We start from the raw sequence: 27,555 nt of genomic DNA, 5'->3' as shown, positions 1-27,555 counted from the left end.
CATGCATTGCAATTATTCAATTCAACAAGTTGGTCCTTTTTTGTGTTTGAAAACACCACAAGTTCAACAAGTCTGTGGCTCAACCTGACTCAATATTTACCACCATATATAAAAGTATTTACGATCGTAATTCACCAGGAAGTGACCTAGGAATGCCCCAAAATGAACAGAAGGTCACCTGGAATCAACCCATAAGCCTTCCCATGAAATCCCTCGATAAATGGGATTTTCTAAAGTTAAATATACTTTTTTTCTCATTACAAAAAAAGCCAACAAGAATATGGCTTTGTCTCAATTTTTTGCAGAAACGAAAAATTTAGTGTTTTAACTTCTTGTTTTATAAAATAATATTGTGAAATTTCAGCTTCAGTTCTCCAATGTACCGATAATCACAATCCGATAATGGAATAAACATTGCGTTTGTTTGTGAAAGTCTACAATAAATGATAGACTATTGGTGGAAAATTTTACCTTAGATAATTCCTGTAGGTCAAAAGGTTTCACTGAAATTAAACCCATCCTTTTTTTCCCTGCACTGGTTTAATCCGGGTCACAAATGATAGCCAATCACGTTGCACTTACTGTATAGACCACGCCACACTGTATTTTTTAATTTGTGTTTGCAGAAGCCAGACAGTATGAGTATAGATTTGACTCTGATAATAAATTTTGAGTGTGTTCATGGAAAGATGGCTGAGCAAACAAAAGTCACCATTCATCAAACCATCCTGACGCCCTTGATTTGTTTATACCTAACATGTCTTTATCTGGTCTTAATCCTTTTGATGTGAACACACACACACATTTTTATAAGATTAAAAGAAGAAATGCCCTTTGGGGCATTTAGCAAATGTAAACGTGAAATCTTTCCACGTACTTCTGCTAAATCTAATAACGTGGTTTCCACGTAAACATGCTGCAAACTACTTTTTCATGTTTAAAAAGAATGGAAATAAGTTGCGATTGTGAGGATGTGAAATTGCCAACACTGAGTTAGTTCTTAATGACCAACAGACAAGCCAGAAATGAGGATTTCAACTGTTTTTATGCGGTGACATTATTTGGCCTGTCTGTCACTTCCCATTTTGCGTCAAGTAGCCTGGACAGTGATTCTGTTTCACAGCGAATAAACTGCTTCCAGATACACAAGGAAACATGTAATCAGCAGCTCTGCACGACCATTGGCGGGTTTGGCGTTTTCACTTAAAGGTTAGCTGTGAATAGTATTTGTTGTGCTTTATGAATATTTTATCCTGCCCTTTAAATACTTCCATACCTTCGTGTTGTATAATATGAGGAAGGCCTTTTTTCTATCCAAAGTAAACAAACCCAACATAACTTTGCCATTGGTGGTGATAGATGTCTAATCTATCTTTGTCAATGTCACTGAAAAATGATTAATCACTTGGTACAAGGTTTCCAATTTTCATCATTGTAAATAATTGGATTGGATTGGATAACTTTATTCATCCCATATTTGGGAAATGTCATTGTGGCAGTAGCAAGAGGGTGATTAGACAGAACAACAAAGCAAAAGTACAAAGCAAATCAAAGTAAATGGGATCATTAAGAATCACCAAATCAAATCATTAAGACAGAAAAGCAGCAAAAACACAAAACAAGCAAAAGTGGACGGAGCTACCGCCGCCGGCTGCCACTTGAACGGCGCCATCTTGGTTGCGGTAGCTAAAACGGATACAGACTCAAAAAGACGTTGTAAAGTTGGACAAAAACTGGAACCACACACAGGAAGTCTTCCACAAGATGGGGAACTTCTGCAGACTGTGACCGAGGTAGAGAATATGCAGAGTCACTCTTCCAAGCTTATCCGCACAGTTCCTCAGTAGTCTGGAGCTGATTACAACAGTAGCAGAGTAGAGCCCCTCGACTCCATTGCTGGTAAGCGCCGACATCTCTTCCATCTTATCCCATGATGGAATGGTTGGTCAGAAGCGTTGCCTCTTCTCCTGGCACTTTTGTCCAGCTCCAGCAATATGTCCAACAATAAAATGCCTTTCCAGATACAGCCAGACCGAGATAGTTATAACATCAGATACTACATTGGGGGAGACAGGGCAGGCTGCCTGCCGAATCGCCATTACGACACCTTATAAACAGTGTGAAGGGAAGACAGCGGGAAGAAGGGGCCAAAAAAACCACCGTTCCACTCCCCTTCGACGGAAGAAGAATGACAGGTACGGAAAAACGATGACATCCTATACGGTAAGATAGATCCCGAGAATTGTTTTTCCGCTCATTATAGAGATGCTCTGAGCAAACAAAGCTGTAATAAACAATGGCATTAAATCAGTCTGTGACATTTTTGGCAGGAGGGGTGATTTGTCCCGTTAATTACGCCGAGAGAAATGAAATTCATTTGGTAAACAACAGCTGGGCGTTCTCACATTCGGTGGTCGTCCAGAGGAATAAGCCAGCACTGTGCGGCGGTGGAGTGATTTATCTTGGCTGGGAGAGGACAGGAGATGAAGCTGAAGCTCTACAGCAGGTGTGCAGGAGCGTTCAACAAATTACTTCCTCCACTGAGCAAAATGGTACGTAAAAGCGGGGCCCGAGCTGACAGTAATGTTTATCATTTCATCTATCATCCATCTACATTGTAATTAACAATATTCCTCCGTATTCTGTTGGTTTCCAAGATTGATAGGACAACAATGCCGTAACTCAGAGGTGTTCATTATGGCCTCGTTCAAATTTTTTGTCATGTTCGATCTTTTTGTGCTAGCGTGAGAACTATAGACATCACGAGCTGCTAAAATACCGTATTTTCACGACTATAAGGCGCACTTAAAAGTCTTAAATTTTCTCCAAAACAGACAGGGCGCCTTATATTCCAGTGTGCTTTATATATGGAAAAAAAATTAAAATGTGTCATTCATTGAGGGTGCGCCTTATAATGCAGTGTGCCTTATAGTCGTGAAAATACGGTAAATATGCCGGTTTCATTGCAGTTCTGCGTAACTCCGTCTATGTCGTCTTTCCACTATTTTCTTCCATGTTGCGCTTGGCCTGTTCAGACCATCATGAAAGAATTTGACATGAGTCAGATGATGGCAAAAGCATCTTATTTGGGTCACTTTAAGATGCCTTCTAAAAGTAGTCTATATTGCTGGTATTTGAAAAAAAAAACTAATTACACTCAAGTTAATGGGGAGAGAGGACATACCCGCCAACATTTAAATACTTCCAAGTGAACCAAAATGAAAGTCCGATGTTGGAGAAGGTTTTTCCTTATAATGTATTCCAAGCAGAATTTAGTCTTAAATGAACCTAACGTGCATATTTTGGGAATATGGAGTGCAACCCGGATAAGTGGAAACCTGGCGTTTTTTGCACCGGTGAATCGTAATATAACATCAACAAATTTAAATGAACTTGGATTACGATGCAGACACACTCAAAAATAAGTTTAATCTCACCTTACATTAACTTAATTCTAATTTTGTTTTACATTTTTATACCTTTCTTCTCCCGGCCGGGTTGGCTGTTTGCCCCGCCTCCCCCCTGACTTTCACTATCGATGGGCTGTTTGCTTTTGTATTCCCTTCAAAATATTCCGAAAATGATGCACACAAATGTCCTCACAATAGGATAACGCATGACCACTTGCCAACGAGAAGTAATATATATATAGATATCTGTTATACACGAAAGAGATGCAGCAAAAAAGACAGTGAGCTAAAATCATAAACAGCCTCTCATGTCTTGGCCACCTGGCTTTCTCGTATCTCGAAATTTAGATATAATTATTTGCTCGAAATTTTACTCGTATCTCGAAATGCTCGTATGTCGGGGTGCTCGTATGTCGAGGTACCACTGTATTAGGCAGTACATTTGCTGCACCCGGCAATCCGTAAAAGATAATATGGAATTTATTTCCTCCCTGAAGGCGTTCACAAACCCAATCATTTAAGCAATACTTTGTACATCAACGTGCTGTGATAAGCTATTTACGTGGTATTGAATGGTACACGGGATTCAATAGATGCTTTTATAAACTCAATATGACTATAAATACAATCGCATCCTTCCAATTTCTCCACAACACATTACAATATGAAGCTAAATGTTGCCAGAACCTTTGCAATGACTTGATGTGGAATCCGTTGAGACATTCTTTTATTACCGTAAACACGCAAGACTGCATATGAATCTGCAGTTTGTCAGATGCATTCTGCTTTCTTCAGTGGCAGTCAGTTGGCTTCATTTTAAAATCTGAAGGGGACTGCATAAACACTAATATTTCTTCGGGATGGAAAAAATAATTCCATACGCGTGATCAGATTGTATCTTTTTAAGTCAGTAGTAAGTGAGGCAGACACCTCCATTAAAGGAAACATGTTGCTTCCAGAGTTATTTTTACATTTGGAAGGAAGTATAAATTCTTGATAATGACAGCGTCATTATGAAGCATCCGGTTGTCTCAAAGAGGGCTCCTTTCTAAACAAATTCAGATCGTGGCTTGTATAGCTAAATTTAAAGTTATTTTTTGTTGTATTTGTCTTGTTGAATTCGCCAACTCTTGGAAGAAAATGTGATTGTATTTTGTTTCATTTCTAATCATGAAAAACTAAAATCACATCAGTTATATTAATGTCATCTTATCCTGTTTAGATTAACACACATTGTCAAATGTCAAGAATTAAAGTCTCATGCTTAGTAACAATATGGTTAAAAAAACACCTAAAATATAACATTCTGTCCAATTTATAAATAAAATGTTTATCAATGTAGAAATAACTTTACCTGCCACCCTTTCACTCAAAGGACTGTAAATCTTTCAAATATATTTAAAGGCATACCGCATTTTCGCGACTATACAGCGCATCGTATTTTTAGCAGTCTAGCTTTGAATGCTCTGTTGACGCCGACATCTAGCGGCAGGATTTCTTTTGTAAATACAGCCGAAATGACGGTGAGCACCAAATTAGTGTGCTCGCCGTCATACTGGGTGTATTGACAAAATAACTATATATCCCAGCAGTCACTGCGCAGTACTTTTTTTACGGGAAAAATAGTAGAGTCGGGGGCTGCTTGCCGTAGTTGTGAGAGCTGTAGAGGACGGTGTACCCTATCGACTGATTTATTTTATTTTATCGTGATAACAATTTTAGTATTGGTCCATATATAAAGCGCACTGGATTATAAGGCGCTATGTCTATTTTGGAGAAAATTTAAGACTTTTAAGTGCGCCTTATAGTCGTGAAAATACGGTACTTTCTGTCAGTGTCAAGTATTGGAAACCTTGACATTGGGGATGTTTTGTCCCAACTGGTAACACGAGTTGTTTTGTGACGATTTGAAATAGAACGGCCCATTGATTCTTTATCCCCAGTCTAAATAAAGCTTCCTCTTGGCTTTTCCTCTTTGACTCCATCCAGCCCTTATCCAGTCATCTTTTCTGCTGAATACATTATTTTCACCACACGTCCGACCTTACACAAGACCAATATTATTCAAGGTAGAGAAAGCCTTGGGACGATGGAAAAGTGAGCCGTGTGAGGAAAGAGGCCGAGTGCCATGTAGGGGGGCCAGAAAAAAAAATAGAATAAAAACATTAAAAGCTGCTCTCACAAGCACTCTCCTTCGTGGCTTCCTCCTCCTTTTTCGTCCTTGCTGCCTCTTTCAGTCCCACAAGGAGCGGAGACACTCCCAAATTACTGCCCATTGGCCTGCAGGCAATTGGGAAGTGTTTAACAACTGAAGCGGCGGAGAGAGAAAAAAAATCCCCACTGCTGAGGAGGTCTTGGGTTCATCAACAGGTGCTACAAGGCTGATTGCTACCATCAAGGGTGAGCTATTTGTTATATTATCACTGCATTCAATCATACAATTGCATGCAATTACTGTCTGACAACAAGGATTGAAGAGGGAGAAGGGCATCTTAAAAGAGCAGCTTTATTCAGGGATTGATTTAAATAGAAAATATTTGGTACATATTAAAACATGCTTTTGAAGCAAACATATTATATGTAGAATTTCAATTAATTATACACTGACAAAAATCTTCAGTAGATACACCTGCAGGGGATGAAAATATTTGATCTAGTTTTGATAACCTGAGAAGCATGAATTTTTTACATATCTCATCATTTCTTAATCATTTTGAAAATAATTTCCATTCCGCATAATTCATCATTTTGGGGTACGAAAATGTGTTTCTAATTATCTGACCTTCAAAAGAAGGTCATACATTCAATATGAGTTACAGTGCATCAATGTAAAATGTGTTCAAATGACATTTCACAATTTACAACATTTTCCAAACAAAGCATAACAAATTGGCTTTGAATCTGAATCTTTTTTTCCAAGAACAATTAAAGACTTAATTGTGCAAACTCAATTATAATGGGTATTCCCATTGATAAACACCCTTTTTTCCTTCCTCAAATCTTATATCAAGTTGTCAAAGTGCACTTCGCATCGGGAATTTTAAGTATTTGCATTCACTCTTACAAAACTGCATTTATCCGCAAGATATTCTCCTTGAAACACACAGAACAGCCATGAGTTTCTCCAAAAGGAGCATTTCTGTCCTCTCAATGGTCCTGTTGTGCGAGATAATCCTTTATTGCCCGTCAATGCTCATTTCCCTTTAGAGGCTAAGACGTTCAAGTGTAGATTTTCTTAATAACCAGGAACAGATTTGATTGGCTTGGGGGGGCTGCTGATCCGTTAGATTTACATTTAATGCTACTGTGCATGACTCAAGGGACCAACACAAGCCCTGGAAATGAGTTCCAGATGTAGACCCTCAGCCATGCACGACAGTGTAGACAGTGCGGCGATGGAGAGACCCACACCCCTAAGAGAGTGGGCTCCTTATAAAAAAGCCCTTTGGGTTGCATAACGCAGCAGCTTTCATGAAAGCCTTTGGAAGTTTTTCGTTTTTCTTACCTGGCGGCCCCAATGACAACGAACGATAAACACCCCTCAGTTTCTTGGCCCCGCGCTACCCGCCAAGGTTGCGGCAGAGAATCATCGGCCCCATGAAGAGAAAGATGCCATATTGAACCCTGTCTTTGGCTTCTTTCTACTGTTGGGTTTATTCTGGGATATTATTATATATGTGCGCATTAATCATTATATGTATGTGTGGAATAGTAATCATTATATGTAGATGTGAAACATTAATCGCTCAGTATAACGTTACCAAGGACACTTCCCCCTGCAGCTGGCCCCGGCCGAGGACTGTTGATCTGAGTTCGCAATGAAGATCTGTGAAGGACTCTTAAATTGCTTTGACTTGGATTCCGGCAGATGGCGATAATCGAATCAACTTCCGAAAATACTTTAACAAAACTCCTGCTGACTCCAAGCTTTGAAGGAGGAAAGAAATGTGACCACATTTTTAAGTTTGCAGCTGCATATGAAGGGAAGCTCGGCATTGTGAACATGCCCTCAGGAGGGTACAAAAGTCCAATATTCATTAAGTATTTCACGGTTATTGAAACTGATTGATGTCCAATTCGTTTTGACTGGGAAACCTGGCAGCGACATCACTGTTTTAGTTCTTAGATATGGCAGTGAGCTCCCTGTAGTAGTACACTAAATATTTTAAACAACCTTTTTTTTATTCCACTGAAAGTGAATTAATCCAGTGCATGAGGAAAGACATGTTGAAAAACTTTATTTTCAAATATTTATCAACAACTTGGGCGTATAAGCCAATCCTTGAGTAAAGTAGAAATTTCTTTTGAGCATTTTGAGCTACTAAACTAACATATTTTGCCCCTTTGGCGGTGATAGATCATTCACTCCCAGCCAATGTTGATGATGGTACTTTGAGAAACAGGCAGCCTTTTGTTTTGATACTCAATCCTTCTCTTTTCTTCCCGTAAGATTTGCTATCTGCATATGTTTGTGGCACCCTCACCCTCTTTCTGTCAGGTCATTGTTTGAGCATTCCCAGCTTCCAAACAAACACGGCAGCAGCATCTGTCACCACTTCTCAGGAAAAGTGTCTTTGGATCCCAACAGGCATGGCTCATGTTAGCCTTAATATAACACAGCCTGTTTCTGCTCTACATAAATATACACACTTGTTTTTTGTTTTTCTTTAACAGTGGCGATACGTGTTAGATGCCTGATAAGGGCAACATATTACAATTAAACTGAAGTCCAATTTACTTTAAAATTGAGTTCAGTAAAATGGTGTCCTACTGTAAAGCATGAGCCTCTTTTCAGTTTTCCATCATAACTTGAAAAGGCCAGTGAAATTGGTAGATATGAAAAGTTGTTTGATCAAATGCCAAAAGAGAATGCTAAGAATAATAAAAAGGACTTTTTTTCTGTTGACTTAGTGCGCCATCATATACAGACGATCAAGAAAAATGGACATTTAACATGTAATTTCACTTGATTCAACAGTTTATCCTCTGTTTCTTTCTATTTTTAAGATGAAGTAACGCCTTCAAAATTCTGTTGATATTAGAAAGACTTCGCACAACTGAATCAATGCCTCAGCAAACCCAGAGCACCTATTTTGGAGGTTTACATTACACACCGCTTATGTGGCGTTAAACTTTGCTACGCACTAAAATCATCAGGAGAAGCTTATTTCAAGATATCTTGTTATACATAACACAGATGAATTCTGTTAATGTTAAGCATATACAGTACGTTTTTCCTCACAAGATCATATACCTATGTGTCTATATATTGTGGCTATGGTAAAATAAAGTAGGTATTATATGGGGAGCCCTGCCGCCAGAAACATTTATGCTGTTCCGCCTTTACCAAGTGTTTGAACTGAGACATAAAACATGACTTTAGTGAGAGGTTCATCTCGATGTTTGAAACCTAAGCCCATCCGTACTCATCTTTCAAATCCATCACTTTAAATAGGGAAAATTGAGTCATTGCCAGCCAGAAGATGCCCAGACAGCAAATGAAAATGCACTTTTACTCCAAGTATGAATAATGATTCGAACTGGGTACTTAGTAGTCTATAGGCAATTCCATTTCAATTGTCTATCATGCCCCACTTCTATCTACCCTTTGAGCATTTTCTGATAGATAAAGGAAGGAATACATTTGACATGAAAGGCCTCGTCGCTGTTTCTCTCTATTTGCACGTTCTCATAAAACACCCACTTAAGTGGATGCGCCGACCACTGCACATGTTCCCTAAGCAGTGATGTAATGGCTTGGATTTCTCACACAGCCGCCAATCGCCCACCTCAAACTCTTGACCACTAGCAATTACACCAGTGTCTTGAACTTGCCTCTATGAGTTCGAACTGCTTTTTGCCATGTTTCCATCAAGTGGCAGTTCTCCACAGCAACAGTTGCAACTATCACCCACGATCCAACTCGTCTTTCCGTTGTGGGGTGTGAAGTGCAAATGGTTTTACCAGCTATGTAAACAGCAGTGTGACACTATACGTTAATGACACAATGGAGATGTACAGTCCATATGGAAAGTATTCGCACCACTTCATTTTTTCCACATTTGATTTCACGTTACATTTACATAATTTACCTTACCTCCCAGAATTCTACACAGCATCCCAATGCCATTTCAAAACCATTCCTTTTAGTTATTTGGGTATTTCTACATTTAAATGTGGTATTTATTCTTATTAGTGCATTGATTTCTTTATCCATTCAATTCATATTCAGTGTATTTAACGTATATGTACATTTAGTCATTTTATAGTGTTTAGTATGTTGTAGTCTGACTTTCTCTTTAATTCATCTACAGCACATGTGTCAAAGTCGCGGCCCGGGGGCAAAATCTGGCCCGCCGCATCATTTTTTGTGGCCCGGGAAAGTAAATCATGAGTGCCGACTTTCTGTTTTAGGATCAAATTAAAATGAAGAGTATAGATGTATATTCAATTTCCTGATTTTCCCCCTTTTAAATCAATAATTGCAATTTTTTAATCATTTTTTTCTGTGTTTTTAGTTCAAAAATCATCTTGTAAAATATAAAAATATAAAAAAGCTAAAATAAACATTGTTTTAGATCTATAAAAAACTGAATATTCAGGGATTTTAATCCAGTTCTTTTATTCCATTTATTAAAAAAATCTAAATATTATATCTAAAATGGTCCGGCCCACGTGAAATCAAGTTGACGTTAAAGCGGCCCGCGAACCAACCCGAGTCTGACACCCCTGATCTACAGTATATATTTTTAATCAATAACTATAAGACAATTAAAATGCAATAATAATGTATAAAATAATTACAATTTTTGTATGAGTTTTTTTATTTTAGCCAGTGAACCCATCACCACTTGGCTCCATAAACTCCAACTAAACTTTGACTTTTTCCACAGTATATCTATCAGTCGGCCACACAAACTTCCTACATTCCCTCACATCTTTGCCACACAAGTTAAATTCAGACTTAAGGGGTGAAAAAAAAAGATGAAATGACATTGCTTTTACAAGAGTTTGTAATTTAGCCTCTCGGGTAGAGCCGCAGAATGGCTTTAGGCTGACGTGACATCAGTTTGGCTGAAACGCAATGACATCATGTTGGAGGACAAGGTTTTGCACAGCAGCAAATGTTTGACTGGGCAAAATTAATAGTGCTATTGGCTTGGTTGCAAGGCATTTTTCTCCTGCCAGAAAGACAACATCCCCAAACACAGAACCACTGAGTCTGATCTCAGGGTTTAGTTTCATTCAGAAAAATAAACAGCATAAATGTTAAACACAGGACAACGCATTGTCAACAGTAGTTGTGTTCTCAGTTCTATGTTAACGGTTGCCAGGGAGGTTTAAATTTAACCCCCTTTCAACTTGGCAACCGTGCCGTCCATCCATTCAGCTGTGACGCCAAACATCTGCAGCTCTCCTAACATATTATACAAACTTCATGCCAGCAATGTAAATGGATAATCGCAGAAACAAACAGATGGAGTATCATCCAAATTCATTCTTGTTTCTGTTTTTAATTTAACACAGCCATAAGCAATGGTGCATGATTAGGATTTTATTATACTTCATGCCAAATTGCGGAATTAGTCTTTTGATTATGCAGCTGACTAACGCTGCGAGAGTTCATTAACGGTGACCGATTTTAAATGAAGCAATACTTTGGGGTCTCGGAATGAACTTATGCGGTTCCGCTTCTTTAGATAACTTTTTGATCCCTGAGGAAATTCTGGATTTGTTCCTAATTTGCTCTCGCCTTCTCTTTCAGCCATGACTGCTAAACTCCCATGGAGGGCCCTGCTGGTCCTACTTTGCACCGTGTCGCAATGCAGCTTTGCGACCAAAGTGGACTCCTCCACTCATGAGCAAGCCGTTACCTTCAGCCATGTCTATAATATTGACGTTCCTGGGGGGTCTGGTTGTAAACTGGAGCATCCTCAAAGTCAGGATGAAAAAGGTTAGACAAAACATTTAACTTGAATGACAAGCCTACTATTAAGAGCGGTATTTGGCCATATATGTGTTGTAGGTTTGCAGATGGAGACCACACCGACTGGAGAGAACAACATCATCTTCAGGCACAAGATCAGGCTGGAGTCTCCCACGTGTGACTGTGCAGAATCTGAGAGCTTCAAATCTCTTTTGTACAGAGTGAATGGCTTAGAAGAGGAAGTCAACTATCTAAAAAGCCAGTGTGCTCAAGGATGCTGTGGCAGTGGAGGTTCAGTAGGTAGGACTCAAACGAAGCGACTTAACCTAAAATGGTGGGCCACCACTGTTGTTGTTGTTGTCAGGACAAGTCTCACTAGAACTTTTTTGATCGATTTTGCAAACTCGCTTTCCTCACTTCTGTCAGTCTGCCCCAAGGCAGAACTGGCTGTTCGTAGTATGTTGTGTAATTATAATCTTAGCTTGTTAAGGAAAGAAGAAATACATAACAAACCACTAACAGACTGTATTATTGGCACTCGGACGTTTTGTCGAAAGACGTTTGGTCCCCGGATGTTTGGTCCCCAGACGTTTGGTCGACCGGACGTTTGGTCGACCGGACGTTTGGTCGACCGGACGTTTGGTCGACCGGACGTTTGGTAGAACGGACGGGGCGTGGACCGGACGTTTGGTAGAACAGACTCTCTCTCTCATAATTTGACAGCGAGCGAACCCAGCAACCAAATGTCCGGTCGACGGCCCGTCCGTTCTACCAAACGTCCGGTCGACCAAAGGTCCGGGGACCAAACGTCCGGGGACCAAACGTCCGGTCACTGTATTATTTGGTTTTGTAGGTGTGGACAAAAGCTGCAGTGGCCATGGCACCTACCAAGAGGAGAATTGCAACTGCCACTGCTACCCGGGATGGGAAGGCCCAGACTGCTCGATATCTTCCTGCCCAGACGAATGCAACGACAATGGTCGCTGTGTGGATCGCAAGTGCGTCTGCCACCAGGGTTTCACGGGAGAAGACTGCAGTGAGATGTCATGCCCCAACAACTGTAATGACAAGGGCCGCTGTGTGGATGGGAAATGTGTTTGTTTCCCGCACTTCACCGGCGATGACTGCAGTGTCCAGAAGTGTCCCAAGGACTGCAGTCGGAATGGCCTTTGTGTGGATGGCCAGTGTATCTGTGACCAGGGCTTTCATGGGGAGGACTGCTCATTAGGTAAGCTGCTTTTTTGGGGTTGTTTGTTCATTTGCACTGCAGTTGTCATAGAGCAGTTTAGTGGCAGGGGTCATTTATCAATTTCCATCTCGGCCAGTTCTTCCTCATCGTAAATGTTCTCTTTAACTGTTTAATCCATGCAGTGGGAATTGGAGTTGGGAATTTGAATCCATTAGAAAATTGAGAACATTCTCAAAGTCCTGTTTTGTGCCATATTGACCAGAATGTACTGTATAAGTACATTCAAGTCATTACAAGAACGACTCTCCATGTCCTTAGAAATGCGAGCAATAATGTGCATTGAGACAGAAAACAGTCCTTTTTAATCATAAGATTGTGTTTTTCTCCTGCGAGAAAAATTAATTTAAGGTATATTTGGAACAGTAATAAGTCCAATTTTCTTCCAGACATTTTTCTGCTTACACTAGCAAAAAAGGCCACCTTTGATTTTTTGCTCGTGTTGATAGCGTAACCAGAAGAGCCACGTGGGAGACATTTTTGCTGCAAATGTTGCCTGGGGTGTGACTTAAATAGTCTTCTGTATGTTGAGGGACAATCACATCTTTAAATTGTTTGGGTATACGTCTCTGTAGTTTTACCACCCACTGTGGACCAGAGTGGCCTATACAGTCGTGGTTCACTCCAAATATCATCCCACCTGCTAAAACCAGACACACATTGAAATGTTTTTAGACGTTTATTCACTGTGTATTATAACTAAATCATCAAAACGTCCAACGTGATCTGTTAGACAGCTACACCTCCTTTTTTGTATTCGAAGAAAGAAGTTATTTTAGAATAGCAGTTGATGGGTGGGGGGTCCTTTTAGTGGTTTGACCCCTGACCAACACTGTTAGTGGCTATGGCCTTCAAATGTCTGAAGATATTAGGACACAAAACACCGCAGGAAGGAAGAAAAAAAGAAAATAACCTCAATTGAGCTGCACCTTTGCTGCTAAAAGTGTGGTTGGCAAAATTGGGGAGGAATTGCATACTGTTACAATTGAAGTTGACATGGGAAGAAAGGGAAGCAGCTGCGAGCTGATACACAAATTCTTATCCGCACTTTGGGCTTGTGACAGTTTCTAAAAAGATCTCCCAGATAAGGAAGACAATTTTTGGCAACTAATTTCCCTTCAAACTCAAATTTGCTCTTGTCTGCAAGGGGGAGTAAACATGATTTACAGTAATACTCCAAAAATACCAACTGTCTATGCATATGTATTCTTGGTATCATTCATTCGTTATCTTTATCCACCAACGGCTTCTAGCCTGCAAAGCATGAATCCTTCTTTCTTAACAGTAGCATAAATGTCAACTAGCGCATCAATTGCAACAGAGTATACAGTTGGTTCATGGATATTTGAAGATATACCTTTAGAATTCTGAGGGATTTGCAAATCGAGTTTGAATGGCAACCTCTGTGAACCCCATTTTGCGCGCACACACACACTCTGATACTGATGCAAAACAAACCTCAATGGACCATATATTTCTTCAAAATCAGAAAGATAGCAAATGGACCCTGATTTTTTTCCGCAATTTTCAACCAAGTGCAGAGGAAAATTCGCCTATTTTAAAGTATTTTTTGTCACCTTTCTGTAACGTTATTTAAAGTCAAAGATTGCCTTATGTGTTTCAAACAGCACAAGTAACCATTATATCTGCTAAAGACTAAAGCTGATGAATACAGTGTGGTACTGTTCCTGTCTTATGTCAACTATACAGAGCAGATATTTTCCTTTTTACCGAGAAAAAAAACTCAGGTTCCTGCGTGCAAAGCACTATTTATTTTAATCTAAATATTCATCAACTATTAATCCACCACAAAGATTGCCTCATTCTGGGAAAGCGTAGCATGCAACTGCACTGCCGACTGGCCGTCTGCCATGACTTGGCCACTGTTGTGTTGTTATGGCACACTGCTGTTGATACATACATTCTTATTCACCCTCTTGACATCAATTATTCCACTACCTCTGATGAAGAGCCTTGCTTTCGGGTCGCCTCACAACCGCAGAGCGACCTCACGATCTGCGAATTAAGAGGAGAAAGGATGTAACATCTGCAAGAAACATCTCAGATCATTATAATTTAAGACATAGATGTAAAGAGGCGGCCCCATGTGAAAATAGTTAAGCAACAAAACATGCACTTCTACAAACTTCTTGAAAGAAATTTGAAAATTCTAAATATTAACATTCAAGTATTGTTTTCTGGTTCTTCCCTCCAGCTCTTACTCCTCAAGGTCTTAAGTTGGTCCAAGCAACTGATGTATCCCTCTTAGTCCAGTGGTTACCAGTTCCTGCAGTCGACTATTATGTTTTAACTTATCATCCCCGAGGGCAGGGAAGTGCTTTAAAACAGGTAAAAACATTTTTTAAACTATATATGTCCATTAGATTCCCTGTAGGTTTTTGCAATTCTTTTATGTGTGCTGTTACAATTTACATGAATTTTTACACAAGTTTTATCAATTTGCATTCTAGGTTCGGGTTCCCAACAAGGATAACTCCTATCTCATCACGGGCTTGACACCTGGGCTTTCTTACTTGGTCGAAATTCATGCTGTCAGCAACGGAATCCAAAGTGGGGCCGAGGAGATTGAGGCTACCACAGGTGAGCCAACCTAAAACAAGAATTTCAGAAGAAGGTCTAACATCTGTGACTATGAACCCTAGAGATCTTGACCGGCCAATTGAAAAACCGTTTTGTTGCTTTCCAGTTGTCTCAGCAGTCAGCGACATCCGAGTTGTTGATCAGACCGACGTCTCAATCCAGGTAGACTGGAGCAACCCACAAGTGGAGGTGGATTACTTCCGGCTCACACACATGGACCCATCAGGACAAGAGGAAGAGTTGAATGTCCAGAAAAGCCAAGAGGCTCGCACAAAACACACCATCGTAGGTGAGTTCCCAAACTAATTATTAAGTCAAATATTTCCTAATAGCATGCTTGACCGGAGTTCATCAGACACCCCCCCTTACAACCCTTTCAGGCCTGTATCCAGGAACCGAATACCTGATTGCAGTGCAGGCCATCAAAGGGCCGATAGAGGGAAACGCATCTTCTGTAATAGGTTCTACAGGTCAGTGACACCCTGCATTTTAGTTTATCACCATCTGTTAATTGTATAATGCTGATAAAACTCTCCTGAGGATATATACTTTTAATTGGGCTGCCGGTTGGGTCCTTGTAAAAGCTAACAGCCTGGAATTTAATAGGAAAAACAGAATCTTGTTGTGAGAGTAATATACGATACAACCCTCCACGTGCAGCCAATGACAACAAAACAATTAAGGAATACAGTTCAGTCATCGAGAGTTACAATTATGGGTTAATGACGTAGAGGGCTGGAATTTACCAGGCCATAATGTGGGCTGCTTCTAATGGTGAGTGTGGTCATGGATAGGAAACGTGATGTGATTGGTCAAACAATTACAAGACGTTCACTGAATGTTGAGAGGCGATTAGTTTTTTTTGGATTGCTTTTAGAACACAGGAAAAAAAATTGTATTATTTCCAATTGCTTATTCTTATATTTGGACACTGACTCAATGACTTTTAATACTACGAAAATCATGTTCCAACTAGAGAAACCATTAAAGGATCACTAATAATTATCCAATAACATGATAGTAAAGCGAATAAAATACATCATATTCTGGAGACCCTTGAGAGATAAGACCTTATTTGAATAGAAAATAATTTACAATTTGAAAAAATACAGTAAATATGATCATTTATATCTAGTAGTTGTTGGTGAATGTTTTTCTTGTCCTGGATTTTACCACATTACAAAGGCCTGACAGATCTTCTGTATTTCTTAAATTACTGCTCCCTCTTCACTTCCGTTTTCATCCTTAGTGAAACATCTCTACCAATTTACGTGGCAATGCAGTTGATGGCTTTCTTTTCTTAATCCGGAGGCAGCCAATTTAATGGTGTTTAGTTATCACCGCTCTTCTTTTGAAGCTCCCTGCTATTTTTTTTCTCTCGCTCACCTGTTCCTGTGATGAGTATGAATGACCTGGTGCACAAAGTCCCTAATCTACACCAGACAGACGGCAGCTCGTTCTCCAGTTCGTGGCTACGGGCTTTCATTTGTGTTTTTTTCTGAAAGGGATTTTGATGATAATTGAAGAGGATCGTCTCTTCTCTCCATTGCCAATGTTCTGGTCTCATTATGTATTAATACTAGATGTAGTTAGGCCAGATTGATTAAGTGTGGTGGGGGAATTCACGGCAATAAGAAGGAAATGCAGAATGTATTCAATAGTTAGAAGAAAATATGATTTATTAACTTTTATCTTGGGTTATTCGGGTGTTTCAGGTTTTTTTAATCTGACAGATGGCATCTCCTGTCTTAAAATGACCGAGAGAAATTGCCTAGTTGTTGAGAACCTAGCAACCGATAGGAGTACTTTGTACCAACTTCAAATCGAAAAGAAGTAATGAACAAGATTCATAATATAATCCAGTTTTAAAGTATCTGAAGACCTTAATGTGTGTTTTAGACCATGAGAAGAAAGAGTAGACAAGGAGATGGAATAAAGTTTAGCAGAGGGCCAGCTCCTTTCTCCCCCAGAATGTAGTATCATCCATCAGTCTTCATCAAACCAACCACATCATGACACCGGTCTAACCTTGAAGGGTGCCATGAAGGAATCATCCGTAATGATGATTATTTTTACATTTCCCCTTACTTCCCCTGTCTCTGCTGGATGCTCGTACCACACCCTCACTTCTACACTCCTCTGTCATCAATCTTTCCTCTGCACATTCTGACGCCCGTCCTCATGTGTGCCTCACGTGGCTCCCGCGATACCACAGATGTTACACACAGAGCCCCTCTGTGCTGTCATTGTGTGCCAGGTTACCGGTAGATGTCGTTTTTCCACCAATGTCACCAACAGTGACTCAGCCGGTGATGCCGTTCAACGTAAATGGAGATCGTAACAAAGTTTAAGTGGATAATTCTGATTTCTGACCCTTCTACTTTTTATCTGTGGTTTGGAAAGAAGGCGACAATAAGTGAAGGGACAGATGTTGGCATTAACTGCTCATATCTCTTGCCCTATAAAACATGTTTTGGCAAATGAATGGGAGTATCGTATTTTACGGACAATAAATTGCATTTTTTTTTTCATAAATTGGCTAGGCCTGTGACTAGTGTACGTTTTTTTTCCACTCTCTCTCACTCTGACCAAGATACCCAGAAATGTTTTTTCAAGTCACAGTTATCTGAAAAACCAATATGTTAACAGATGCCTATTTAGCCCGTTTTCGCCATTGTACTATTTATTCTTTAATATGATTCATCAGTGTGCATTATTTGGATGATGTGACTTATAGTCCGAAAAATAGGGTATTTGGTCCTTTTTTGGAGTTCTCAATGCCTCATTTTGTAAACTGTTGAAATGAAAATACAGTGGTACTTCTACTTAGGAGATGAATTCATTCCAGAAGTGGTTTGGTATCTTGGATCTTTTGTAAATAGAAATGCATTTTACATTGAAATGTCGTAATGTCACCTCCACAGACATAGATGGTCCTGCAAACCTGATCACTTCTCAGGTAACAGAAGATACCGCAATGGTTTCTTGGGACCCGGTACAGGCCCATATCGAAGGCTATATTTTGACCTACACCTCGGATGCGGGCTCCAGTGGTGAGATCCCAATCGGACGTGACGTAACTTCATATAGGCTGGTTGGTCTGAAGCCTGGTGCGGTCTATACCATAAAAATCTGGGCCTTCAATGGTGACAAGGTCAGCAGGAAGAGTTTCACGACGGTCGAGACAGGTAGAGTTTAAATGATGTGCACAGAACTTTCAACATGACAGTTTTGCAATCTTACAATTCTTCATTTCCCTGCTTCCCTTTCATTAGAGATGGATGCTCCAACTAACCTCTTGGCCCAGGGAGAAACAGAAAGCAGTTTCAAGGTGTCGTGGGAAGGTGTCCGGGCAGAAATCGACGGCTATGTGCTAAGCTACCATTCTCCTGATGGCTCAAGCGAGGAAATCCCAGTTGGGCCGAACAGGAACACGTATACATTAAAAGGCTTGAGGTCTGGAGTGGTTTATACAGTCTACGTCTGGGCTGTCAAGGGGAACAAAGTCAGTGGGAAGGTCTCAACGCAAACAGGAACAGGTCTTCACTCTGACTTAACTCATGACATGTAAATAGAATAGACTAACCAACCTACCAAAACCTAGTTTATGAGCAAAGCTTGTCTTTTAACTCCCAGATTTGGATGCTCCTTCCAACCTCTCAACCCATGACGAGACAGAGAGAAGCTTCAGGGTATCATGGGAGAGCGTTCAGGCAGAAATCGACGGCTATGTACTAAAGTACCTCTCTCCCGATGGCTCGAGTGAGGAAATCCCACTTGGGCCTCACGATAGCACTTACACCATAAATGATTTGAGGCCCGGAGTCGTCTATACGGTCCGTATCTGGGCCGTCAAGGGAAATAAAGCCAGCAGCAAGGTCTCAACAAAAGCAGAGACAGGTCTTCAGTGTGACTTACTTCTTCCGTGACGTTTCGCCGACGGACGTTTGGCCGACGGACAGTTCGCCGAATGGACGCGGCGAAACGTCTTTCGGCGAATCGTTCGAGTACCTACTTCTTCATATCTTTGCTCCATACATAAACTTGTACTGCTAAAAAACTTATTCTCCTTACACTCTCCTATAGAATTGGATGCTCCTGCTAACTTCAGAGCCAATGATGAAACCGAAAGTAGTGTCACAGTGTCATGGGATGGTGTCCAGGCAGAAATAGAAGGCTACGTTCTCACCTACACCTCCTCGGAAGGGTCGAGTGGTGAAATCTCTCTGCGGCCGGACGCCACTTCCTACAGCCTGACAGGCTTGAGACCTGGTGTGATCTACACCATCTACATCTGGGCCATTAAGGGAAACAAAGCCGGCAGGAAGGTCTCCACACAAGCAGAAACAGGTGTCAAAAAATGATTGGCTGTCATTTGCGGTTAATGGCGGTCAATGAGTTATAAAATTCAAATACCCTACAAATGTTAAATTATTAGTGTGAACGGCTGGCTTCAAATTATTGGGAGAGGCACCTTTCATCCTGGAACGGGCCCCCAATTGACCCCAAAAGTGGCGCGCAGTAGAAAATGAATGAAAGGATGATCCATGTTCTCAGCCCACAGGATAATTACCTGAGTGCATGTGCATGTGTCAAACAAATTAGCTTAGTATTTATTTTCAAACAGGACAGGCTAATGAATAGCCGAGGCACACAAAGCAAATAAAAACCATGCACGCAGATAATTGTCAGCTTTGGTTCTGGACGTTAAGTCAAAAAAAGAGAGGAGGCAAAATGCGGTCAATTCCCTGCACGCCAGAAAAATGATTGTCACTGGCAAGTTCAAGCTTTTGCAGTCGCCCAAATCCAAACTAATTAACTCCTTACCAGCATGAATGAGCATTCATGTCATCTGCTGTGATTTAACTGACAGAAATCGACGCTCCAAAGGACCTCCGGGCTCTGAGTGTCACCACTGAGTCGGCCATGTTGACCTGGGCTCCTCCTTTGGCTGACATTGAGGGCTACATCCTAACCTACAGGGATGAAGATGGCAACATGGAGGTGAGTTGAACCTGATTATGGACAAAACTAAAAATAATTGAATTACTTTCATCCTGTGAATATTCTGAAATGTAAATTTTTGCAGGCAAAGGTTGTTATTATGTCTGTATTATTATTCAAATGATGACAATGCATGCAATGAATAATGTTGCATTTTAATTGTTTTCGAAAACTGACATGCCTTCCTAGACATCGTTTTTAGAGTCAAAAGTCTGTGCAAGGATTCCCTCTTGTGGTCTTAAAGATCACATTTTATCACAGGGCATATGGCCTCCAGACAGATTTATTAATCAATTATTGACTCAACCAGTAGTTGAAATGGGCCCCATTATTTTCCCATGAATAATAAAAGGGAGTTATAATGCAGTTGGTTCGTTAAATATTCAATTTTGCAGTTGTTTTTATTACATGTCTGTAATACGCTTCCATCCAAATACCCCAAGGACTGAAAATTTGAACCCAAATTACACACCATACTCCTTGCCCTGCCTCATCCAAAAAAAGTGAGCCAAATGCCAGTCGCCAGTTGACGTTGTGCTCATGGCATCGCCGGTGGACATTGCGGACAATGTGGTTGAGTGGTCTAATTTGTTGTATTGTGTTTTCAGACTGTTGAAAAGCAGCTCAGAGCCAGAGAGACCAGCTTTGCCATACCCAGGCTCCTGATGGGGAAGAGATACATTGTCAGCATCATAGCTTATAGGGGCAACAAGAGGAGCAAAGTGGTTGAAACCATCTTCAAAACGGGTGTGGATGGATACATGATAAGATAAGTTCGGGTTGTGTCAAAAAATCTCGTTCATGTTTTTACCCCCTCTTTATCCCCTGTAGTTGGCCTTCTCCACCCCTTCCCCATGGACTGTTTTCAGATTATGAAAAATGGTTTGAAGAAGAGTGGCATCTACACTGTTTACATTAATAATGATAACTCCAAACCCATGGAGGCCTACTGCGACATGGATACTGATGGAGGCGGCTGGCTGGTACAAACACTCTCTTTAAAAAAAAAAAAAAACATTTACCAGTCTGTATAACCAGTACTACAGAAAATGAAAGGCTGTGTTGGTTATATAGGTGACATGTATTGTAAATGCCTGATTTTGACGTTGTTGTTTTAGGTTCTTCAACGTCGCACTACTGGCCAACTGGACTTCATGAAACGCTGGAGGCAATACATGGCTGGTTTCGGCAACATGACCGACGAATTTTGGATTGGTCAGGATTCCTATCGGTTTATTCTGTTAAATACTGTGTTGTGAAGTTACGCAAGGCTGAGCGACTCTTGTTTTGGTGGGTCGTTTTAGGACTGGATAAGATTTACCAAATGACCAACACGCCCATCCAGTATGAGGTGAGGTTTGATTTGGGCCTGGGTTCCGAGAGGGCCTACGCCGTCTACGACAGCTTCAAGATCGGCAGCGCCAGGCAGAAATTTGCGCTTTCCATTGGGAGTTACAGAGGAACAGCAGGTACACATGAAATGTATTTGTCATCTCTAGACTCAACATGACCTACTCTGATGTATTTATACATTACCAGGTCTTCATTTGTTACGTTACCCTATTTTTTTTAATATATAGACTCATTATAAGAATATATTACGTTGCCCTGCACCATGTTGTGTTGCATTACCTTAATTTGTTATTTTTTACTTCAGAATGTGATGAGAGAATTAATATAGTTGGGCTGAATGCTGCAATCAGACTTCAATTGCATATTCTGTCTGTGTTTTGGGGTTGGTGAATGCTTGTGTTTTCCTTGTGTGTCCTGTCTGTGTGATTTGTATGGAATTGCCCTGTTGTGTCCCTACTGGCTTCCCTTACCCTGCATGACCCAGGGTATGTTTTTACTTTGTCATCAACCCCTGTGTTGTTGCATGTCTTTTGTGGGAGTATTGTTTCGTGTTTCTTGGTCATGTAAGTCATTTTTACCTATTTTTTGGTGTGCTTCTCCCTTTTTTAATTTTTATTTTGTTAACTTTGTCCCAGTTCTGGTTAGTTCTATGATTATTTCTTCATTAAAATCCTAAATTGTGCATCAGCCCTTCCCTTTCCCTTTTCTGCTTCCCACTGCTGGGTTCAATTTCACCTTGCAGCCGAAGGCGAATTCATGACACTTGGGTTTTCATCAGCAATAGAAATGGGCCATTTATAAATTTACTCAAAGCAACACTGCTGCACCGATGTCGATATTCGTCCAGTGGGTCAGCAAACGTGATGACACATTGAGGTTAGGAAGCGTTTACTCGGTTCTGATCAATCGTGTCTGTCCATTTTGCTCCACAGGTGACGCTATGACCTACCACCAAGGTCGGCCCTGGACAACTATCGACTCAGATAACGACATTGCCCTAGGCAACTGCGCCCTCACGCACCGTGGCGCCTGGTGGTACAAAAACTGTCACTTGGCCAATATCAACGGCAAATGGGGGGACAACAGGCACAGTCTGGTGAGTAATCAGAGATACGCCTCGTTAACTTCATCATCCGCCAGGTAGTTTATTGTAGCGCGCATTTGCACTGCACATATATTCCTTGCTAGCCAATATTTTAAGGTAAAATATGCAGTGTGGAGTGTTTGCATAATTAGACATTTTGTAATATTTTATCTATATGCCAAAATGATGTTCGACTGTTAACTCAATATGTCCAATTGCTACTTTTCTATGCTAAAATGGGTTGAAATTATATCAAAATCTATGCTCATGCCAATCAGATTAAATACTGAATACAATAAAGCAAAAATTCTATGGCGACATCATCTTCCCAAATTCTTTTTTTAAACATCTTAAAGCAATGAGTGATTAAAAAATGTAGAAAATTGTTTAAATGTCCAAGAGTGTCAATGTATTTGTTTTCGATGTATTTTTAATACTTGAACTTAGTAAATGATACATAAAAAGTGACAAAAGACCCAAGGGACAACCCAACAGTGTCAAGATTTGTGTAAAGATGCGAAATTCACCATAGTTTGACGTAATAAGTGCTTGAACTGTTGCATTCATTATCACAAATGCATTAAATAATTGGGAAACTAATACATTGTAGACCACACACACAAAGTGGCGGCCCGGGGGCCAAATCTGGCCCGCCGCATCATTTTGTGTGGCCCGGCAAAGTAAATCATGAGTGCCGACTTTCTGTTTTAGGATCAAATTAAAATGAAGAGTATAGATGTATATTCCATTTCCTGATTTCCCCCCTTTTAAATAAATAATTGTAATTTTTTTAATCATTTTTTTCTGTGTCTTTAGTTCAAATATCATTTTGGAAAATCTAAAAATATATTTTAAAAAAGCTCAAATAAACATTGTTTTAGATCTATAAAAAAAACTGAATATTCAGGGTTTTTAATCTAGTTCTTTTAATCCATTTATTTTAAAAAATCTAAATATTATACCTAAAATGGTCCGGCCCACGTGAAATCAAGTTGACGTTAAAGCGGCCCGCGAACCAACCCGAGTCTGAAAACCCTTGTTGTAGACTATACAATACATTTATTGTTCAAATAAACATTTATTTTTTGGTACTTTAAGTAAACTTCCAAACATTTCAAATCATAGTCAGTTCAGTAAGGCACTTTACACATTGAATAGTTATATGTGAAACCTTGTGAAGCCGACATCACCATGCAGTTGGCGACGGAGAAAAGGGGAAAAACAACCCCGTTTGCAAACAAAGTTCAAACGCAACCCAGGCTCTGTAGGGCGACCGTCTGCCTGTTGGTTTGAGATCAAGAGTAAAGGGAGAGAATTGAGCACTTGAGAAGCCAGGGAGACCAACGATAAAGCAACTGGCACAACAACAACAGCCGGCAAGAACAATCGATTGAAGCGTTTTCAAATGGAGAAAAATGGAAATATTTTACCTCCACTTTTTGGTGACATCAGGGCTTTCTCTAATCTCTTCTCCTCGTTTCCAGGGGGTCAACTGGGAGCCGTGGAAAGGCCACCTGGTTTCCCTGGATTTCACCGAGATGAAGATCCGGCCAACCTCTTCGTACTCCAGCAAGAAGCGACGTTCGTTGAAGAACCGAGAGAACGCCGTCAGTCATCAGAACAAGTAGAAAAAGTCCAACTGTTTACCACACTCAAATTGGGCATATAAGAGTCAGCCTGCTCTCATTAAGATTTTCAGTTAAAGTGGATTCGGAGTCATCAGGTTAAGAAAAAACGTGCCAGAAAAGTCAATATTTGAAAGACAAACTTTCCCATTATGAGACGTGCTAACCAATTGTCTAGCCTGCTCGGAAAACTTTGCACCAATCAATTTTTTTTAATTATAACTGGACTAGCCATGTGTGATATTAGTAATCTTTTAATTGATTTCCTCCAAAATTGAATTGCCATTAATAATTCAACTCCCATTGTTTTTTTTCTGTGGTCAAAGAAGCAAAAATCCCAAATGAGATAAAATATAACTCAATCTGTTTTATTTGCTTTAGTTTAATTCTGTAGTTCGCTAACAAGTAAGTGCTGCTAGTTGCCCCCTAACACTTTTTATTAAACTAAACCAAGCAAAAATGCATTAAAAAATTGCCTAGTAAATATACTGCTAAAATATTGGCTACTAAAATAATGTGGATTTGGGTGATTTACCTACAAATGCTTTTTCTCAGTGAAACATATCCACCACGTAGACAAGGTAAACAATTATTTAACATCTACGACAGCAACATGTAATTGTTCTGCCTGTCAATCAAATAGAAGATGAACAAAAATGGAGAACTGTCTGACTAAAGCATAATATTGACAAATAAATGAAGAAAATCTCCATACATAGCATGAGAGTGAACATAATGAAGTGAATATATAAACTTTTAACCTGACTTTTACCTTTATTCAAATCAAAGTAAAAGCACATTTAGGAAATAACAAACATTTTTAAGCAGGCGCTTCAAATTTATATGTAATGCTTGATTTTATTATTTTTATTTTTCTTTCTGAGTGATCCTTTGATGAATGCACAACGCACCTGGGAACTGAATTGCTAAGTCCCATTTTATTTTGTTTATAAAAACTAGGACAAAAGCAAAGGAAAAAGAAACTATCACAAGCTTTCACTCTAAATATTTTTTAGACAGATTGAGTAAAATTGGCTAGCAGACTTGAACTGAAATTCTTTTTGCATGATTGACCAATATTGTTTCAAACATATTTTAAAATCATCAACAACATTCCTCTCCCATGTTTGAACTCCATTCTTCATTTTTATGTATTCGTTTCATTTTATTAGGCAACAGCAGCATATATTCCTCAATAATAAAGAGTTGTCATAATAGTAATTGGAATACTAATTTCTTTTTAAATGAAAACTTCCTGCGTACACTCTAAAGCAGAAACTAGTCAGATCACGTTAGCTGAATTAAGAATTAAGCTCTGCACATTTTACATTCCAATGACGAGGACCTCACTGATCAATCAAGGTGGTGGGCTTCAATCAAACACGAATTAAAATGTCGTTCCGTCTCCCTCGCTCTTCATATTCGCATCACTTCATGACTCAATGCTCATTTTAATCTCCAAGCTGACAAATGTCATTAATACGGCTTTGGCTTCATTACTTCGGCACATTCCTTTTCCTATTCATCAGCGAATCTGTCGACGAGGTCGGAACGTGTTTTTGTTCCGCTGCCAAAAGGGATTTATTAGTACCTTCCTGCCATTGATTGGACATCCTCTCACTTGGAAGCCCTGCTGGCCATCTATGTGTAATTACAGCCAAGAAACTGTATTAATACTCCCTAATACTTTCTAACTTTCATGCAATTATGACAACAAGAAAAGGCCTAAAACACTAGTACTAATATACTGCTAGTACTACCACAGCTGCCCAAAAAAGAACTTCATCAATTGATGACTGTAGTGTTTAAGTTCTGCTTTTTTAAAGAATTTCCCGAGTTTACACAAATAGGTCAGTGGCTGTCTGTATGTATATATATATATATATATATATATATATATATATATATATATATATATATATATATATATATATATATATATATATATATATATATATATATATATATATATATATATATATATATATATAAAGCCTTCTCTGCTGGCCTAAAAATACTATCTGAATCACAGGCTGATATTAATTATATTTTGTACTCACTAAATAATTCCAAATTCTCTGGTTGTGTTGCTTCCAGATGTGTGTTTTCATATTTAAGCATTTAACCAATCACATTTCAGCCTTTATTTGTTGCCAGGGTCAGAAATAAGCGTCGGTAAAACTGTTGCTTTAACTAATCAGATTTCGAGTTGGCGACACCAAGACCTTTCTTGCAGGCGTAGGAATACGTCATCGCAAATATATTGTTGTGTTGATTTAATAGAGGTTTTGTCAACCCACAATGGCTGAAGGGGGAGAAGAAATGGATATAGTTACCGATTTACTGTCAAAGCCAATTTCAAGACGGACTTGTTTAATGCGCATGACCAAGGTCAGAGTTCAAATGCCCGTCGCCATTCTTCAAAATGGCGGATGAGCCAGGAGCCAGTACGGGTGTGGACTGCAGAGCAGCTCAGAAGTGACGATTTACCGAAGAAAGACCGGATAAAGTTGTTACAGGACAATGCAGTGCTATCGGTATGTTGTCATTTGGGCATTTAGAAGCCCCAGGGTATATTAAATGGGGGGTTTATTAAATGGGGGTATATTAAATGGGGGAGTATATTAAATGTGGGGGTATATTAAATGGGGGTATATTAAATTTGGGGGGGTATATTAAATGGGGGAGTACATTAAATGGGGGGGGGGGGGGGGGGTATATTAAAAGCTTTAGAACAGGGGTCTTCCAACTCCGGTCCTGGAGATCCCCTGTCATCCAGTCTGTTTTCCATGTCTCCCTCCACCAACACATGGAGGGAGGGAGATATAGAAAACAGACTGGATGCAAGCCCCCCCGAGGACAGGAGTTGAAGACCCCTGCTTTAGAAAAACATGGAAAAGAATCATAGTCAGACATTTTTTAATTCTTTTTTTTTTCTTTCTCCAGTATAGAAAATGTACACGGCTCGGCGTAGAAAAGGGAGCTCCAGTTGAGGGCTCCTAAGTGGCCGACGCTTTGTCCCTGTTGACGAAGAGGGTCTCCTGGCAGAAGGGGTTGACCAGGACCACGCCGTAGTCGCCGTTGGGCGGGGGGCAGCTGTCGTGCTCCTGAAATGGCGTTTGTGTCATTTACTTTCAAAGCCTTACTACATAAATTGTTGTTTTTATTTAAGGAAAAGACTTCGTCTTTTTATTTTTTAAATGGAAAATTGTTCATTCATTTTCTATATTGCGCGTCCTTGCTTGCTGGAAAGGTGGGTGCACTTTGTGGTGCAGAGGTTCATTTGCCTGACTGCCGTGCAGGCA

General features: G+C 39.9%; 1 protein-coding gene across 2 annotated transcripts; it reads left to right on the top strand.

The window, feature by feature from the left end:
* Nucleotides 1-613: 613 nt before the first annotated feature.
* Nucleotides 614-25,471, top strand: tnn (tenascin N). Of its 2 annotated transcripts, none has more exons than XM_077616241.1 (20): nucleotides 614-2,552; nucleotides 5,648-5,810; nucleotides 11,176-11,364; nucleotides 11,437-11,637; nucleotides 12,191-12,565; nucleotides 14,799-14,932; nucleotides 15,055-15,184; nucleotides 15,291-15,473; nucleotides 15,565-15,654; nucleotides 18,109-18,372; nucleotides 18,460-18,723; nucleotides 18,821-19,084; nucleotides 19,271-19,534; nucleotides 20,058-20,188; nucleotides 20,797-20,935; nucleotides 21,020-21,171; nucleotides 21,307-21,403; nucleotides 21,493-21,657; nucleotides 22,474-22,637; nucleotides 24,110-25,471. In XM_077616241.1, exons 3-20 carry the CDS (start codon nucleotides 11,178-11,180, stop codon nucleotides 24,251-24,253), a joined length of 3,348 nt encoding a protein of 1,115 aa, XP_077472367.1. In that variant the 5' UTR covers nucleotides 614-2,552; nucleotides 5,648-5,810; nucleotides 11,176-11,177; the 3' UTR covers nucleotides 24,254-25,471. The 2 variants fall into 2 exon arrangements, with proteins under 2 accessions (XP_077472367.1, XP_077472366.1); XM_077616240.1 differs by having other exon boundaries at nucleotides 5,400-5,810.
* The last annotated feature ends 2,084 nt before the right edge of the window (nucleotides 25,472-27,555 follow it).

Source organism: Stigmatopora argus, chromosome 12 (assembly GCF_051989625.1).
Source record: "Stigmatopora argus isolate UIUO_Sarg chromosome 12, RoL_Sarg_1.0, whole genome shotgun sequence".
In the NCBI taxonomy this organism is placed as follows: domain Eukaryota; kingdom Metazoa; phylum Chordata; class Actinopteri; order Syngnathiformes; family Syngnathidae; genus Stigmatopora; species Stigmatopora argus.
Note: the sequence above shows the minus strand (reverse complement) of the source record. Positions and strands in the feature narration are given on the sequence as shown.